General features: G+C 48.8%; 1 protein-coding gene across 1 annotated transcript in view; it reads left to right on the top strand.

The window, feature by feature from the left end:
* TNFRSF6B (TNF receptor superfamily member 6b) overlaps window positions 1–11,198 on the top strand; it is a 15,868-nt gene extending 4,670 nt beyond the window's left edge. The window contains exons 2-5 of the mRNA XM_087720627.1: window positions 2,356–2,477; window positions 5,695–6,069; window positions 8,505–8,699; window positions 10,470–11,198. Of these exons, the coding sequence (XP_087576753.1) occupies window positions 5,817–6,069; window positions 8,505–8,699; window positions 10,470–10,750 (729 nt within the window). The 5' untranslated portion in view covers window positions 2,356–2,477; window positions 5,695–5,816 and the 3' untranslated portion in view covers window positions 10,751–11,198. The remainder of the gene's footprint in view (window positions 1–2,355; window positions 2,478–5,694; window positions 6,070–8,504; window positions 8,700–10,469) is intronic.
* The last annotated feature ends 3,607 nt before the right edge of the window (window positions 11,199–14,805 follow it).

Genomic DNA, 14,805 nt, shown 5'->3' with positions numbered 1-14,805 from the left:
GGAGGAGGAGGAGGAGGAGGAGGAGGAGGAGGAGGAGGAGGAGGAGGAGGACCACCACTCTGGGTCCTTGATGCTCCCTGAGCTTAATTGTTTCTCGCAGATGTTTCATGACCCAACTATGTAACATCATCAGTGCTACAGGAGAGTGGGGTTTGCTCTCTGCCTTGGCAATTTTGGAGGGAAACTGTCAAAGAACCACCAACTCAGACAAACAGGCAAAGAGTAAATGACAGCCAAATCAAGAAACTCCCAGCGATGGACAGGGTAAGCCATGTGAACATAAACAGGGAGCCCCCCACTCCCTTCTAGCATGGATAATGTTATCTAGTTGGGTCATGAAATGTCTCAGAGAGCACCAAGGACCTCAGCATTCAAGGTGTTAAACGGGTGCTTTTTAAACATCTAAGGCCGGTCGAGGGCTGCTGCCTGCCTCTTGGATGTTCAACTCCTTTGGCCATCAGTGAGGAGATTTCCCAGACATTGGCCTATGATGGCAATAATAATAATAATAATCTGGAATCTGAGCCTTTTATTTGTTCATTTTGAGGGCGAAATGTGTAGGGGGGAAAAAGAAGCAGGATTATTTTTATTTTCTAAGGAAAAAAAGGGAAATAAATGTGGCATCCTGGGGGCTTTCTGAGCTTGGCGGTTGATGCACTGATGATGTTACCTTGTTGGGTCGTGAAAGGTCCTGCAAGAAAACAGCCAAACTCGGAGAGCCTCCAGCCGAGGTGGCGCAGTGGGTAGAGTACAGTACTGCAGGCCGCTTCAGCTGACTGCTAGTTCTGCAGTTCGGCGGTTCAAATCTCACCGGCTCAAGGTTGACTCAGCCTTCCATCCTTCCGAGGTGGGTAAAATGAGGACCCGGATTGTTGTTGGGGGCAATATGCTGACTCTGTAAACCGCTTAGAGAGGGCTGAAAGCCGAGGTGGCGCAGTGGTTAGGGTGCAGTACTGCAGGCCACTTCAGCTGACTGCTAGCTGCAGTTCAGCGGTTCTAATCTCACCGGCTCAAGGTTGACTCAGCCTTCCATCCTTCCGAGGTGGGTAAAATGAGGACCCGGATTGTTGTTGGGGGCGATATGCTGACTCTGTAAACCGCTTAGAGAGGGCTGAAAGCTCTATGAAGCGGTATATAAGTCTAACTGCTATTGCTAACTGCTATTGCTATTTCAACCTGTTCTTTTTTATTGGAAATAAATGTCCTAAGTAAATATACTCCTTGGATTATCTCGCTTACCAATGATACGACGTACACGTATATGATATATAGAGAAGGCTGGTATTACTGGGTGGCTGATTAAAATCAGAAGGAGTCCAGGAATACCGTCTCCTGCCTTCCACCGAAGACCTGTATATTGTGTGGGTGAGAAGGAGGGCTGAGAAAATATCTACAGACCCCCTCAGATAAATTGTTCCTGACGGTTAGAACAAGAGGGGAATCACCTGGTCCCCTTTTGCGACCTTCTGACAAGGAAAATCAACAGATCTACTTAATATTCGTGTTGCTAACAACCAGTGCAGTGATTCACTTAACAACTGTGGCAGGAAAGGTCGTAAAATGGGGGGAAACTCACTTAACACTTGTCTCGCTTAGTGACAGGAAATTTGGACTCCGTTGTGGTTGTAAGTCAAGGGGGGAGGAAATGGGGGGAAACTCACTTAACGCTTGTCTCACTTAGCGACAGGAAATTTGGACTCCGATGTGGTTGTAAGTCAAGGGGGGGAGGAAATGGGGGGAAACTCACTTAACGCTTATCTCGCTTAGTGACAGAAAATTTGGATTCCATTGTGGTTGTAAATCAAGGGGGGGAGGAAATGGGGGGAAACTCACTTAACGCTTATCTCGCTTAGCGACAGAAAATTTGGATTCCATTGTGGTTGTAAGTCAAGGGGGGGAGGAAATGGGGGGAAACTCACTTAACGCTTATCTCGCTTAGTGACAGAAAATTTGGATTCCATTGTGGTTGTAAGTCAAGGGGGGAGGAAATGGGGGGAAACTCACTTAACGCTTGTCTTGCTTAGCGACAGAAAATTTGGACCCCATTGTGGTTGTAAATCAAGGACTCTCTGCGTACGTATCTGAGCCCAGGAGGAGGGGTGAGAGAGAGAGCGAACCTCGGTTTCCTTATAAATTCCCAAAAGGGAAACTGAATTTAGTTGCAACCACAATTGTTGTCTTGAGGTAGCATGACGAGGCATTTTGTGTTTATTTTTCTACATTTGCCTGTAAGCAAGCGATGTAGCGGGAAAGCCACTTGCAATTTTTTTTCCCCCTGCTTTGAGAAAAAAAATAATAATCTTGTAACGGTAATAATAATAATTGTGCTTTCTTTTTCTTGCTCTCCTGCTCTAGAAGCGTTAAGAAGAGGAAATTCCTGTGGTGGGGAGAATTCGCACAGCTACAGGCCACCTTGAATTTCTGGGGAAGTGAGTCGATTTGACGACCTTTTCAAGAAAATGCAAAATCTCAGCCAGGTAAATCAATGCCAGAAAGTGTTTCCAGGGTGGAGGGAATGAGCAGATGTTTCGTATCTGGGGTACCACGCGCCGCCGTTGCAGCTAAATTGAGCAGGTATAATCAGTGAAGGTTTATTGTGGGAATGACGGCAACACGCAAGGTTGTACGAACAGAAGAAAATGTTTATAGTTCAGGTTTGAGCTGGGAGTTCCTTGGTACTTTCTGGATCGGTGGTATTTTTGCAGACGTTTCATTACCTGATTAGATACTGAACGCAAATAGCAAACTAGACCCTAAACAAGGAATTATTAACTCAGACAAACAAAGGAACCACCAAAAACTCGTGACCCGTCAAAACCGCGGTCCACAAAAGCGCGCTCGACGAAAGCGCGTACGTGACGTCATCACAGCGCGACGAAGAAAATTAATAATTGAAATAAAAATATAATTAAAGCAAGCCGATTCACATAAAGGTAAGGGTTAGTTTTAGGGTTAGGGTTAGGTTAAGGGTTAGGGTTAGGTTTAGAGCGTTAGGGTTACGTTTAGCGTTAGGTTTAGCGTTAGGTTAAGGGTTAGGTTTACGGTTAGGTTAAGGGTTAGGGTTAGGGTTAGGTTTGGGGGGTTTAGGGTAAGGTTTTCGCTTTAATTTTACATTTATCGATCACAGCGCGATGTTTTCGTCGCGCTGTGATGACGTCACGTACGCGCTTTCGTCGAGCGCGCTTTTGTCTACCGCGGTTTTGTGGTGGAACCCCAAAAACTCCCACAAAGACTGGTATCCCAGCGCCTGCCCCAGAGAGGAGGGAGCATCAACCTGTTTTCCAAAGGCCAGATGAGGGATAATGGATGGAAACTGTTCAAGGAGAGATTCAACCTGGAAATGAGGAGGAATTTTCCGACAGTCAGAACCATCAACCGATGGAACAAAAGTTGCCTTCGGAAGTTGTGGGAGCTTCATCCCTGGAGGCTTTCAAGAAGAGCCTGGACTGCCATCTGTCAGAAATGGTGTAGGGTCTCCTGCTTGGGCAGTTGGGGGGTGGGGGGTTGGACTAGATGACCAACAAGGTCACTTCCAACTCTTTTAACCTAACTAATAGAGAGACTGGACAGCCATCTGCCTGAAACAGTATAGGGTCTCCTGCTTGAGCAGGGGGTTGGACTAGAAGACCTCCAAGGTCTCTTCCAACTCTTGTTATTCTATGTTCTATGGTAGGTCACTTCTATATAAACCTTACTCCCTTGTAACACTGATGAGATTGCCTAGTTGGGTAATGAAATGTCTGCAAGAAAACAACCAAGCTCAGAGAGCACCAAGGACCCCATAGCTCCCCTTCTCCTCCTCCTCACCACTACTACTCCTAGGCAAATATCACCCCCTTCCACACTGATAATGTTACTGTAGGTAATGAAACATCTGTAAGAAAACAAGCTCAAAGACCATTAAGAACCCCACAGTCCTTCTCCTCCTCCTCCTCCTCCTCCTCCTCCTCCTCCTCCTCCTCCTCCTCCTCCTCCTCCTCCTCCTCCTCCTCCTCCTCCTCCTCCTCCTCCTCCTCCTCCTCTCCATACACCCCACTCCCTTCTAACACCAAAATTACCTAGTTAGGTAATGGAACTTCTGCAAGGAAACAACAGAGCTCAGAATTAAACAGAAAGAGAAACCCAGATAAGCAGGGATTAACACCAGACAAACAATCAAATAGAAACCAATGCCCTAATCAAGGAAATGCCAAGGTGGGTGGTGGGTGGGGGGAACCACATTCCCACCGACACTGCCAGGGCAAGCAGCTCCCTATAAAAAGGGAGCAAATTCCACACTCCTTCAAACTGATGATGTGAGCTAGTAGGGCAATGAAACGTCTGCCAGAAAGCAATCAAGCACCAAGGACCCCACGCAGGGTGGTCTCCATGCTCTGCTTGGAGCTTCTTAAAAGCACGTGGCGTTTCCACACTGCTGTTCTCCACCCATCACGGAGTCAACTAATGGGGGGTAAAATGTCTGAATTGCTGATCCGTGCCTTTGTTTCAAGTCATTGGAAACAGAATCGCATGAAGTGCTAGTACCCGCTTTATAAATCCTTAGAACGCCCAAATATTGCATCCAGTTTTGGTCACTGCATTACTTAACGGTCTCCTACTTGAGCAGGGGGTTGGACTAGAAGACCTCCGAGGTCCCTTCCAACTCTTGTTATTCTGTAATTCTGTAAGGGTCTCCTGCTTGAGCAGGGGGTTGGACTAGAAGATCTCCAAGGTCCCTTCCAACTCTTGTTATTCTGTAATTCCGTAAGGGTCTCCTGCTTGAGCAGGGGGCTGGACTAGAAGACCTCCAAGGTCCCTTCCAACTCTTGTTATTCTGTAATTCCATAAGGGTCTCCTGCTTGAGCAGGGGGCTGGACTAGAAGACCTCCAAGGTCCCTTCCAACGCTGTTATTCTGTCATTCCGTAAGGGTCTCTTGCTTGAGCAGGGGGCTGGACTAGAACAGTGTTTTTCAACCTTGGCAACTTGAAGATGTCCGGACTTCAACTCCCAGAATTCCCCAGCCAGCGAAAGCTGGCTGGGGAATTCTGGGAGTTGAAGTCCGGACATCTTCAAGTTGCCAAGGTTGAAAAACACTGGACTAGAAGACCTCCGAGGTCCCTTCCAACTCTTGTTCTGTAATTCCGTAAGAGTCTCCTACTTGAGCAGGGGGTTGGACTAGAAGACCTCCGAGGTCACTTCCAACTCTTGTTATTCTGTAATTCCGTAAGGGTCTCCTGCTTGAGCAGAGGGCTGGACTAGAAGACCTCCAAGGTCCCTTCCAACTCTTGTTATTCTGTAATTCCAATAAGGGTCTCCTGCTTGAGCAGGGGGCTGGACTAGAAGACCTCCAAGGTCCCTTCCAACGCTGTTATTCTGTCATTCCGTAAGGGTCTCCTACTTGAGCAGGGGGTTGGACTAGAAGACCTCCGAGGTCCCTTCCAACTCTTGTTCTGTAATTCCGTAAGAGTCTCCTACTTGAGCAGGGGGTTGGACTAGAAGACCTCCGAGGGCACTTCCAACTCTTGTTATTCTGTAATTCCGTAAGGGTCTCCTGCTTGAGCAGGGGGTTGGACTAGAAGACCTCCAAGGTCCCTTCCAACTCTTGTTATTTTGTAATTCTGTAATTGTGGTTGGGAGTCAAGGAGTAATCTAATCTGGGAATCTCTGCTAACGTTTCTTCCTCCCCCCCCCTTTCCCTCCCCCCCGGTCAATAGTGGACGATATGGGGCGTCTTGCTCTGGAGTACCCTGACCCATGCTTCCCGGCCCACCTTTGAAAGGAGAGACCCCTGACCCAGGAGAAGCTGCAGTGTGAGAAGTGCCCCCCAGGGACGAGCATGGCCAAGCCTTGCACCCGGGACAAACAGACCGAGTGCAAGCCGTGTGCAAACGAGCATTACACCCAGTACTGGAACTACCTGGACTCGTGTTTGTACTGCAACGTCCACTGCAACTTCCTGGAGGTGGAGGCGTTGCCGTGCAACAGGACGCACAACAGGGTGTGTGAGTGCAAGCCGGGCTACCACGCCGACTCGCTCTTTTGCATGAAGAACTTCCCTTGCCCGCCAGGAAGCGGAGTGGCTGAGCCCGGTACGTACCTGGGGGGGAAGACAGGCAGCAACCTGGTCCTTTGGGCGGGGAGGGGGGGGGTGAGAGAGAGAGAGAGAGAGAAAGAGAGAGAGAGAGAGAGAGAGAGAGAGAGAGAGAGAGAGAGAGAGAGAGAGAGAGAGAGAACAGTCAACCCTTCAAATGGTTGTTTCTCATTCTCAGTGATTTTAAGATCTGTGACTTCTCCCTCCCTCCCTCCTCCCCTGCCTCCTCCCACTCTTTCTTTCTTTCTTTCTTTCTTTTGTGTCTTTCTCTCTCCCTCCCTCCCACACTTTCTTTCTTTCTTCTCTTTCTTGCTTTTTTCTTTCTCTCTCCCTGCCTCCCTCCTTCCTTCCCTGCCTCCCACTTTCTCTCTCTCTCTCTCTCTCTTTCTTTCTTTCTTTCTTTCTCTTTCTTTTCTTTCTTTCTCTCTCTCTGCCTTCCTCCCTTCTTCCCTGCCTCCCACTCTTTCTTTCTTTCTTTCTTTCTTTCTCTTTCTTTCTTTTTTCTTTCTCTCTCCCTGCCTTCCTCTTTCCTTCCCTGCCTCCCACTTTCTCTTTCTTTTTTTCTTTCTTTCTTTCTTTCTTTCTTTCTTTCTTTCTTTCTTTCTTTCTTTCTTTCTTTCTCTTTCTTTCTTTCTTTTTTCTTTCTCTCTCCTTGCCTTCTTCCTTCCCTGCCTCCCACTTTCTCTTTCTTTTTTCTTTCTTTCTTTCTTTCTTTTTCTTTCTCTTTCTCTTTCTCTTTCTTTCTTTTGTTTCTTTCTCTCTCCCTCCCTCCCACATTTTTTTTTCTTTCTTTCTTTCTTTCTTTCTTTCTTTCTTTCTTTCTTTCTTTCTTTCTTTCTTTCTTTCTTTCTCTCTCTCTCTTTCCTTCCCACCGTCCCCCCTTTCTTCCTGATCAATCATCCTCTCTTCCCTCCTTCCTTCCTTCCTCTCCTCTCCTCTCCTCTTCTCTTCCCTTGCTTCCACTTCTCCCTTTTTAAGGTTTTATTGTATTACTAGCTGATGACCCAGCATGGCCCAGGTATTTATAGACGTCAAGCGTTTGTCTGACTGGGAGCCATTGAGAGGGGCCTTTCGTCCCCCTGCTCCCATGCCCATCATCCCTGCCCTCTCCCTTCCCCTTCCCATGCGCTCCTCCCTCCCGCTCTGTCCACGATCCTGGCACTTCATAGGCCCACTGTGTGAGGGAGCAGGCTCAATCAAAGGCCTCTGTACTGGCCTAATCGGGCTCCCTTTCTACCTCCCATGATATCACAAACTATTGCCGCTCTAGGACGCCACACTCACTCTCCTTAAAGGCCAGGCTTTCCAGAGTTATGCTGGAACACACGCGCACGCACACACACACGCACGCACACACCAAGGCGTTTGGGGTGTCTTACCCCCACAGTATTTATCTCCAGAGGGTAAATCATCTGTGTACCAAGTTTGGTTGGGATTGCTGGAGGCGTTCCAGAGTTATGCCGGAACAAACATACATGCAGCCATACACCCTTTTTTATATACCGTATATACTCAAGTATAAGCCGAGTTTTTCAGCCCACTTTTTGGGCAGAAAAAAGCTGCCTCGGCTTATACTCGAGTCAGTGAAAAATTTGCCCGAAATGGAGGAGAAAAAGGGGCGGGGCCATGCCGCTGGGTGACGCTCGTGAATGGCCCGGCGCCCCTGTGAGTTTCCCCTCCCTCTGTGTCAGTTTGCCGTGCAGCGCGCACCGCACCATCCCGCCTCCTCATGTTCTAATGTAATGCAGGGCTGTCTTACGATTCCCCTTCCTCCCCCTCCTGCCGCTCTGCAACGATGTCCCACCTCCTCCTTGTTATGGCAAGCAATAGCAATAGTTAGCAATAGTTAGGCTTATATACTGCTTCATGGGGCTTTCAGCCCTCTCTAAGCGGTTTACAGAGTCAGCATATCGCCCCCAACAACAATCCGGGTCCTCATTTTACCCACCTCGGAAGGATGGAAGGCTGAGTCAACCTTGAGCCTGGTGGGATTTGAACCGCTGAACTTCAGTCAGCTGAAGTAGCCTGCAGTGCTGCATTTAACCACTGCGCCACCTCGGCTCTCAGCCACATAACAGCAGCTACATATCAATGTCCCACAGCTAGTTTACTGTTTTTCTTTGAAATAAATATTCAAAAACATTATTGGTATCTATTTTTATTTTTTGAAATTTACCGGTAGCTGCTGCATTTCCCACCCTAGGCTTATACTCGAGTCAATAACTTTTCCAGGTTTTTTTGTGGTAAAATTAGGTGCCTCGGCTTATATTCGGGCCGGCCTATATTCGAGTATATACGGTAGGTTAAAAAAAAAAAAGCAAAATGGATTTTGACAGGCATTGATTAAGTCCTCCCGAGGCTCTCGCAAGGCAGCAGCCCTCGAAAGTGATTGGAGAGAAAGTGAGACCTTCTCTTCTGTTTCCGTTTCTCCAGGCACCCCGCGAAAAGATACCCAGTGCAGAGTCTGCCCACAGGGGAGTTTCTCCAGCAAACACTCCAGCAAAGACCCCTGCCACACCCACCAGAACTGCTCCGCCCAGGGCCTTCAGGTCAGCGTGCCCGGCACCACTTTCCACGATGCCTACTGCACCGCCTGCAGGGCCGACAAAGGCTCGGAGGAGGGCTCAGGTAAGACCCACACACACACACAGACACACCTGAGACTTACAGGTAGTCCTCAACTTAGAAACACAACTGGGAGCCGAGTTCCCATTGCTCAGCAGGCAGTTCTTAAGTGAGACATGCCCGATACTACGACCCTTGAGGTTGTTAAGTGAATCACGTGGTCATTAAGCGAATCTAGCTTCCCCCTCCCATCGAAGCTGGGAAGGTCTCAGATGGAAGGCCCAAAGAATAGAGGTGGATCTTCCTTCAAGTGGCGGGATGTTCCAGAGGTCAGGGGCCATGGCAGAAAAAGGACCTTGCTAGCTGAAATTCCTTGGTTGATCAAGTCCCAAGGCATGGTGGCGTGATAGCAGTCGTCCAATATTTGAGGGGTTGCCACAAATGAAGAAGGGGGGGGGGGGGTGTCAGCCTCTTCTCCAAAGCACACGAAGGCAAGAGAAGAAGAAGCAATGGATGGAAACTAACCAAGGAGAGAAGCAACTTGGAATTAAGGAGAAACTTCCTAACAGCGAGAACAATTAACCCGTGGAACGACTGGCCACCAGAAGTTGTGGGTGGAGGTTTTTTTAAAAAGAGATTGGACAGCCATTTGTCTGGAGTGATATAGGCTCTCCTGCCTCCAGTAGGGGGGGGTTAGACTAGATGGCCTCCAAGGTCCCTTCCAGTCCTGTGGTTCTGTGTTCTCTGCCCTTCCTACTAGAGCAAGTGGGGCAGGCCAGTTCCAGTAGGGTGAGAGACTTCCCCAGATAATCTGGTCCCAGTTTAATGGTTTAATCTAAGGAGGCTGATCCAGAGATTCTGGTCACAAGCCCCACAGCAGAATAGTGCAGGAGATAATATTTATTTACTTCTTATTTATTTGTATCCCGCCTTTGTTGTTTTTACAAATGACTCAAGGCAGGGAACATATCCAAGACACCTTCCTCCTCCTATTTTCCCCAGAACAACAACCCTGTGAAGTGGGCTATGCTGAAAGAGTGGGACTGGCTCTAAATCACCCAGCCGGCTTTCGTGCTAGAAATGGGACTAGAATTCATCATCTCCTGGTGATTGTCCCAAAGTCACCCGGCCAGTTTTTCATTCCTAAGGTGGGGCTAGAACTCACCATCTCCTGATGATTGCCCCAGAGTCACCCAGCTGGCTTTCATGCCTAAGGCAGGACTAGAACTCACCATCTCCTGGTGATTGACCCAAAGTCACCTATAGCAATATAGCAATAACAATAGCAGTTAGACTTATATACCGCTTCATAGGGCTTTCAGCCCTCTCTAAGCGGTTTACAGAGTCAGCATATTGCCCCCAACAATCTGAGTCCTCATTTTACTCACCTCGGAAGGATGGAAGGCTAAGTCAACCTTGAGCCGGTGAGATTTGAACCGCCAAACTGCAGAACTGCAGTCAGCTGAAGTAGCCTGCAGTGCTGCATTTAACCACTGCGCCACCTCGGCTCTAACCAGGTTTCTTGCCTAAAGCGAGACTAGAACTCAAGGGTGACACACAATTTATATTAGCTAAAAAAGCAGGATTTCGCTAAATCACGTGGCACAGCGGAGTCCCCCTCCCGCTGTTCACTTACCTTTCCAGGTGTGCTGGGTAGCAGGCTCCGCCCACCCACCCGGACGTCATCGCGTCTGTTTTTGACGCAGTTGATTTCACCCATGCTAGAACTCGCTGTCCCTTGCTTTCCAGGCTGCCCCTTAACCATTAAACCGAACTGGCTCTCTCCCGGCGGCTCTTATTCGATGTGTTTCTCACCCGTCCTTTCTCTTCCAGGCAACGAAGAGTGTTACGGGGCAGCCCTTGACTTCGTAGCGTTCCAACTGAAGTCGCCCCGAAGGCTCCGGCGTCTGTATCGGAAGCTCACTCAGACACCTCCTGGGACGGAGAAGAAGAAGTCCATCGAAGAGCTCCAGGTGGACCTTCATAGCTACCTGGTCCAGCTCAAGGAACAGCATGGGAAGGAGCCAGCGTGGCGTCTGGTCCAGGAAGCCCTTCAGAAGATGAAGTTGGAGCACCTTCTGCAGAACATCCAGCGAAGGTTCTCTCTGGCTTGATGAGGACACTCGGTACGGGGTTGATTACATCGTAGGGATAAAACGGTTGGACATGGATTTCTGGACTTGGAGCATTGAGTTACATTATTTATATAAAAAAAGCTAGCTTTAAAAAAAAAAGAAAAATCAGTTTCCCCATCCTCGATTTGGCATTTGATTTGAAGAAAAGGGGCTACGGAAAAGAAGGGGGGCCGGTTCATTCGGCTTCTCTAACGCGGTCAACACAATCCTGCGCAGAAGGCACTAGGGAAGCAGAATAAACCCCTCCATCCTGGGACCATGCGGCTGGGTCCCAGAAGGGGGGGACGCCACTTTGGGGGGGGGAGCACAATTCCTCTCAGCTGCTCAGAAAATGAGTCACTTCTGGGACACAACCAGGTGGTCCAGGGATGCTGAGGACAGAGTAGCCTTCCCTCTTTCCCCAACGTGAGATCCAGAGATCTTCTGAAGATCTGAGGATCTTCTGCAGTTCTGAGGATCTTCTGGATCTGAGCATCTTCTGGAGATCTTCTGAGGATCTTCTGGATTTCTGAGGATCTTCTGGAGATCTGAGGGTCTTCTGGAGATCTTGAGGGTCTTCTGGAGAACTTCAGAGAGTCTTCTGGAGATCTGAGGGTCTTCTGGAGATCTTGAGGGTCTTCTGGAGATCTTCAGAGAGTCTTCTGGAGATCTGAGAGTCTTCTGGAGATCTTCTGAGGGTCTTCTGGATATCTGAGGATCATCTGGAGATCTTAGGATCTTCTAGAAATCTGAGGATGTTCTGGTGACCTGAGGATCTTCAGATGATCTGGAGTTCTGGTGATCTTCTGGAGATTTTCTGAAGATCTTCTGGAGTTCTTCTGAGGATCTTCAAAAGGTATATCCTTAACGGGTGACAGGGGTGGGAAAGTGGGTGGGGCCCACTGGGGGTGGAAAACAAGTCCAAGGCCCGCGAGGACCCGGCGGGCGGGACAGGATGGGAGGGAGATAGGGAGGGGGGGAAATGGGCACTGCAGCATCTGTGGGATCGGCCATAAGGGCAAATGATCCCAAGGCTGATGCAGCAGCCGTAACTTTGAAATATAGTCATAAACAATTTTTTTGTGTGTGTTTTGGGGGAAATCTATCCTAACTTCGAATGGTCACCAAGTGACCCCTCGTAAGTGGAGAACTACCTCTCTGCCAATGTTTATTTTGGGGGGGAAATGCTGCAAATGTTTTGACCCTGTAGATTGGGGGTGTCAAACTGACGGTCCGGATGCGTCATGTGCAGGCCACGCCCACCCCAGCTTCGCAAAGGGGGAAAACGTCACCATACATCACATGACGTCAACATGACGCCGCGGGTTTGACACCTGCGCTGTAGATTCTGTGGCCCCCAAACCTTTGGGACACCAGGGACCGGTTCCATGATTCGTCCACGGGGGCGTGGTTTCACGTGCTGCCTGCATCCTGTGGATGGGACTTTGCTTGTTCAGCCCGGCCTGGTTTCTGCCATGCCATATCCCGGTCCACGGATCAAGGGTTGGGGACCCCTGCTGTAGATCATCAGGATGGAGGGTGTCCTGTTGGGTCAGCATGCTCACATGCCCCTCCCTTCCAAGGTCAGTATCATAGCCCTACCTAGGGATTAGACAGTGTTTGTGTTTTTAGGAATTAAAGTATTTTTTAATTGGTTTGCTTCGAGGACAGGGGTCCCCAACCAGGGATGCGAGGCAATATTCCGGGACGTGTGTATGTACAAAAATGTGGGTTTAGAAGTTGCAAAATTGTAGTGTATATGCATAATTATATGCATATAATTATTTACTTTTGTAAGGTGTGCAAGAATAGATTAGAAGCATTCTAGGGGTGTGAGGTATAGAAAAGGTTGAGAACCCCTGTTCTAGGAATTAAGTTTGTCTTCCAGCATGTGAATTTCTCAGGGGTGGCCTGTCCTCACAGGGAGTCCTCGAGTTAGGACTATTTGCTTAGCTACAACAGCATTGGAAAAAAAGTGATTTACGTCCAATCCTCGCACTTAACAACCAGCGCATTATCCCATGGTCACGGCGCTTGGCGAGTGGCATTTATGACGGTTGCAAGCGTCCCGGGCGGGTGGGTGTCACACACAATTGGTATTTGCGACCTCCCCAGGGGGCGTTCGACGAGCAAAGTGAAAGTTTGCTTAACGACCACACTCAAAAAGTTTGTAAAGTTGGGCGCAGCTCGCTTAAAGGACCCCATGGCTTGCTGACAGACGTCGTGATCCCAATGGTGGTCGTAAAGGGAGGACTACCCAGCTCTGAGAAATACAAATATTTTGTGATGATTTGGTGATTCTTTTCCCAAGTCCCAGGCAGCTGAACGGACTCATCACTGTGTATCTGCATTTCTGTATTACACATTCTGTACTGTGCCCACGTCTGCATGCCTACGTTTCTTAGTCTAATCATGGTCTGTTACATTTCAAGCAAAGATCCTGCCTCTACTTGAACTACGGTATGCGCCTCCTCCATACCACGCACGCAGGAGCGTCCGAGAAGGTTTTTCTGCTCAAATGGTTTTTCCACCGTCAGGTGAAGATTACGACAGTTGTGTAGGAAACCAAGGGAGGAAATTGGATGGAGCAAGTGGTTGCAGTCAGACTTGAGCCACGTTTAAGGTGTTTAGTTGTTTCCAGTTTATGCCTAATGTGTGTTTTGTTGGTAAAATTATTTAGTAAAGGTAGTCCTTGGCTTACAACCGTTCATGTAGTGACTGTTCCCAGTGACAACGGCACTGAAAAAGGTGACTTATTGCCATTTTTCACACTTAAAACCATTGCAACAGCCTAACTCAACAACTGCAACGATTCACTTAATAACCGTATATAGTCGTGATGGCATGCCCACCAGGGGTGGGTTTCTCGCCCCGTTCCAACCGTTTCGGTTGGAACGGGGCCGGCGCCGTCCTCGTGCATGCACGCAGCGCACGCATGCGTACTAGCGTCTCTGCGATGCTCCAGCTGCTCCTGGAGGATCGTGCAGGCGCTGTATGCATCCTGCGCATGCGTGGAAGCGCAGAACTCGTCAAAACCGCGTAAGGAACACAGGCGGGCGGGTGCGCCCTTCACCGTTCCCGGAAATTACTTACTTCCGGGTTCGCCGACCAACTGGTTCGCGGGGACCACCGCGAACCGGTTGAAACCCACCCCTGATGCCCACCCAAAGTGGCACGCGAAGCCATGTCACCTGCATGCCACATTTCCTCTTCCAGGTTTCTGGTGCACATGCATGCATGACGATCAGATGGCCTTCGTGCCTGCGGCAGTGCCAGAAACTAGAAGAGCTGGTCTTCCGGAGTGAGCATGCGTGCCGGTCAGCTGATCGTTGCACATACATGCCCACCAGTAACTGGAAGACTAGCTGGCCAGCGCGCATGCAAGCTCCGGAAACCAAAAGTTCATTTTCCTGCACGCGCATAACCCTCTGGATACCTTCTCTTCCAGATTGCGGCCCCAACAAGCCTGCTTTGGCACTCGGTGCCGAAAAGGTTCGCCGTCACTGGATATGTAGCCAGGAAGGTCATAGAATGGGGAGATGCTCACTTAGCAACAGAAATGTTGGTCGGATGTCGAGAGCTACCTTACCTTTGTTTGAGTGACTTTGTAAATTCACTTTGTTATCACTTGTACTCACAGCCTCAAAAACCCATGTAGATTTACCCTTCGAAAGGTTTTAGATTTTAGAATATAGATTTTATTTTTTCTTAGATTTATATTTTTTTAAAAAGCTTGTCCACGTTTATGGAAAAGTTACTGTAAATGTTAATAAACACACTGGCTCCCGCTGTTAAAATCTTGTTGTTGTAAAGTCTCCTGCGTATTACTTGTGATAATTTATCCTTCTGCCCCCACCAACCCAAAAATAACCCCTTAAAATGGCTGAGGAATTCTGGGAGTTGAAGTCCAAACATCTTCTTAACATTGCCTCTTTATTCCACGCCATTCTATCCGGGGTCAAAATAGCCCCTGCTGAGAGGAGGAGCCAAAGTCGCGATGACACGACGTGCGATCTCAATGCTCTGAGATCGCAATCGATACTTTTGCCCCTGGG

The sequence above is a fragment of the Thamnophis sirtalis genome, unplaced genomic scaffold (genome assembly GCF_051295495.1).
Source record: "Thamnophis sirtalis isolate CommonGarterSnake01/CBP01778 unplaced genomic scaffold, rThaSir2_p1.2 scaffold_7, whole genome shotgun sequence".
NCBI lineage: Eukaryota > Metazoa > Chordata > Lepidosauria > Squamata > Natricidae > Thamnophis > Thamnophis sirtalis.
This window is presented reverse-complemented; position numbering and strand designations above follow the sequence as displayed.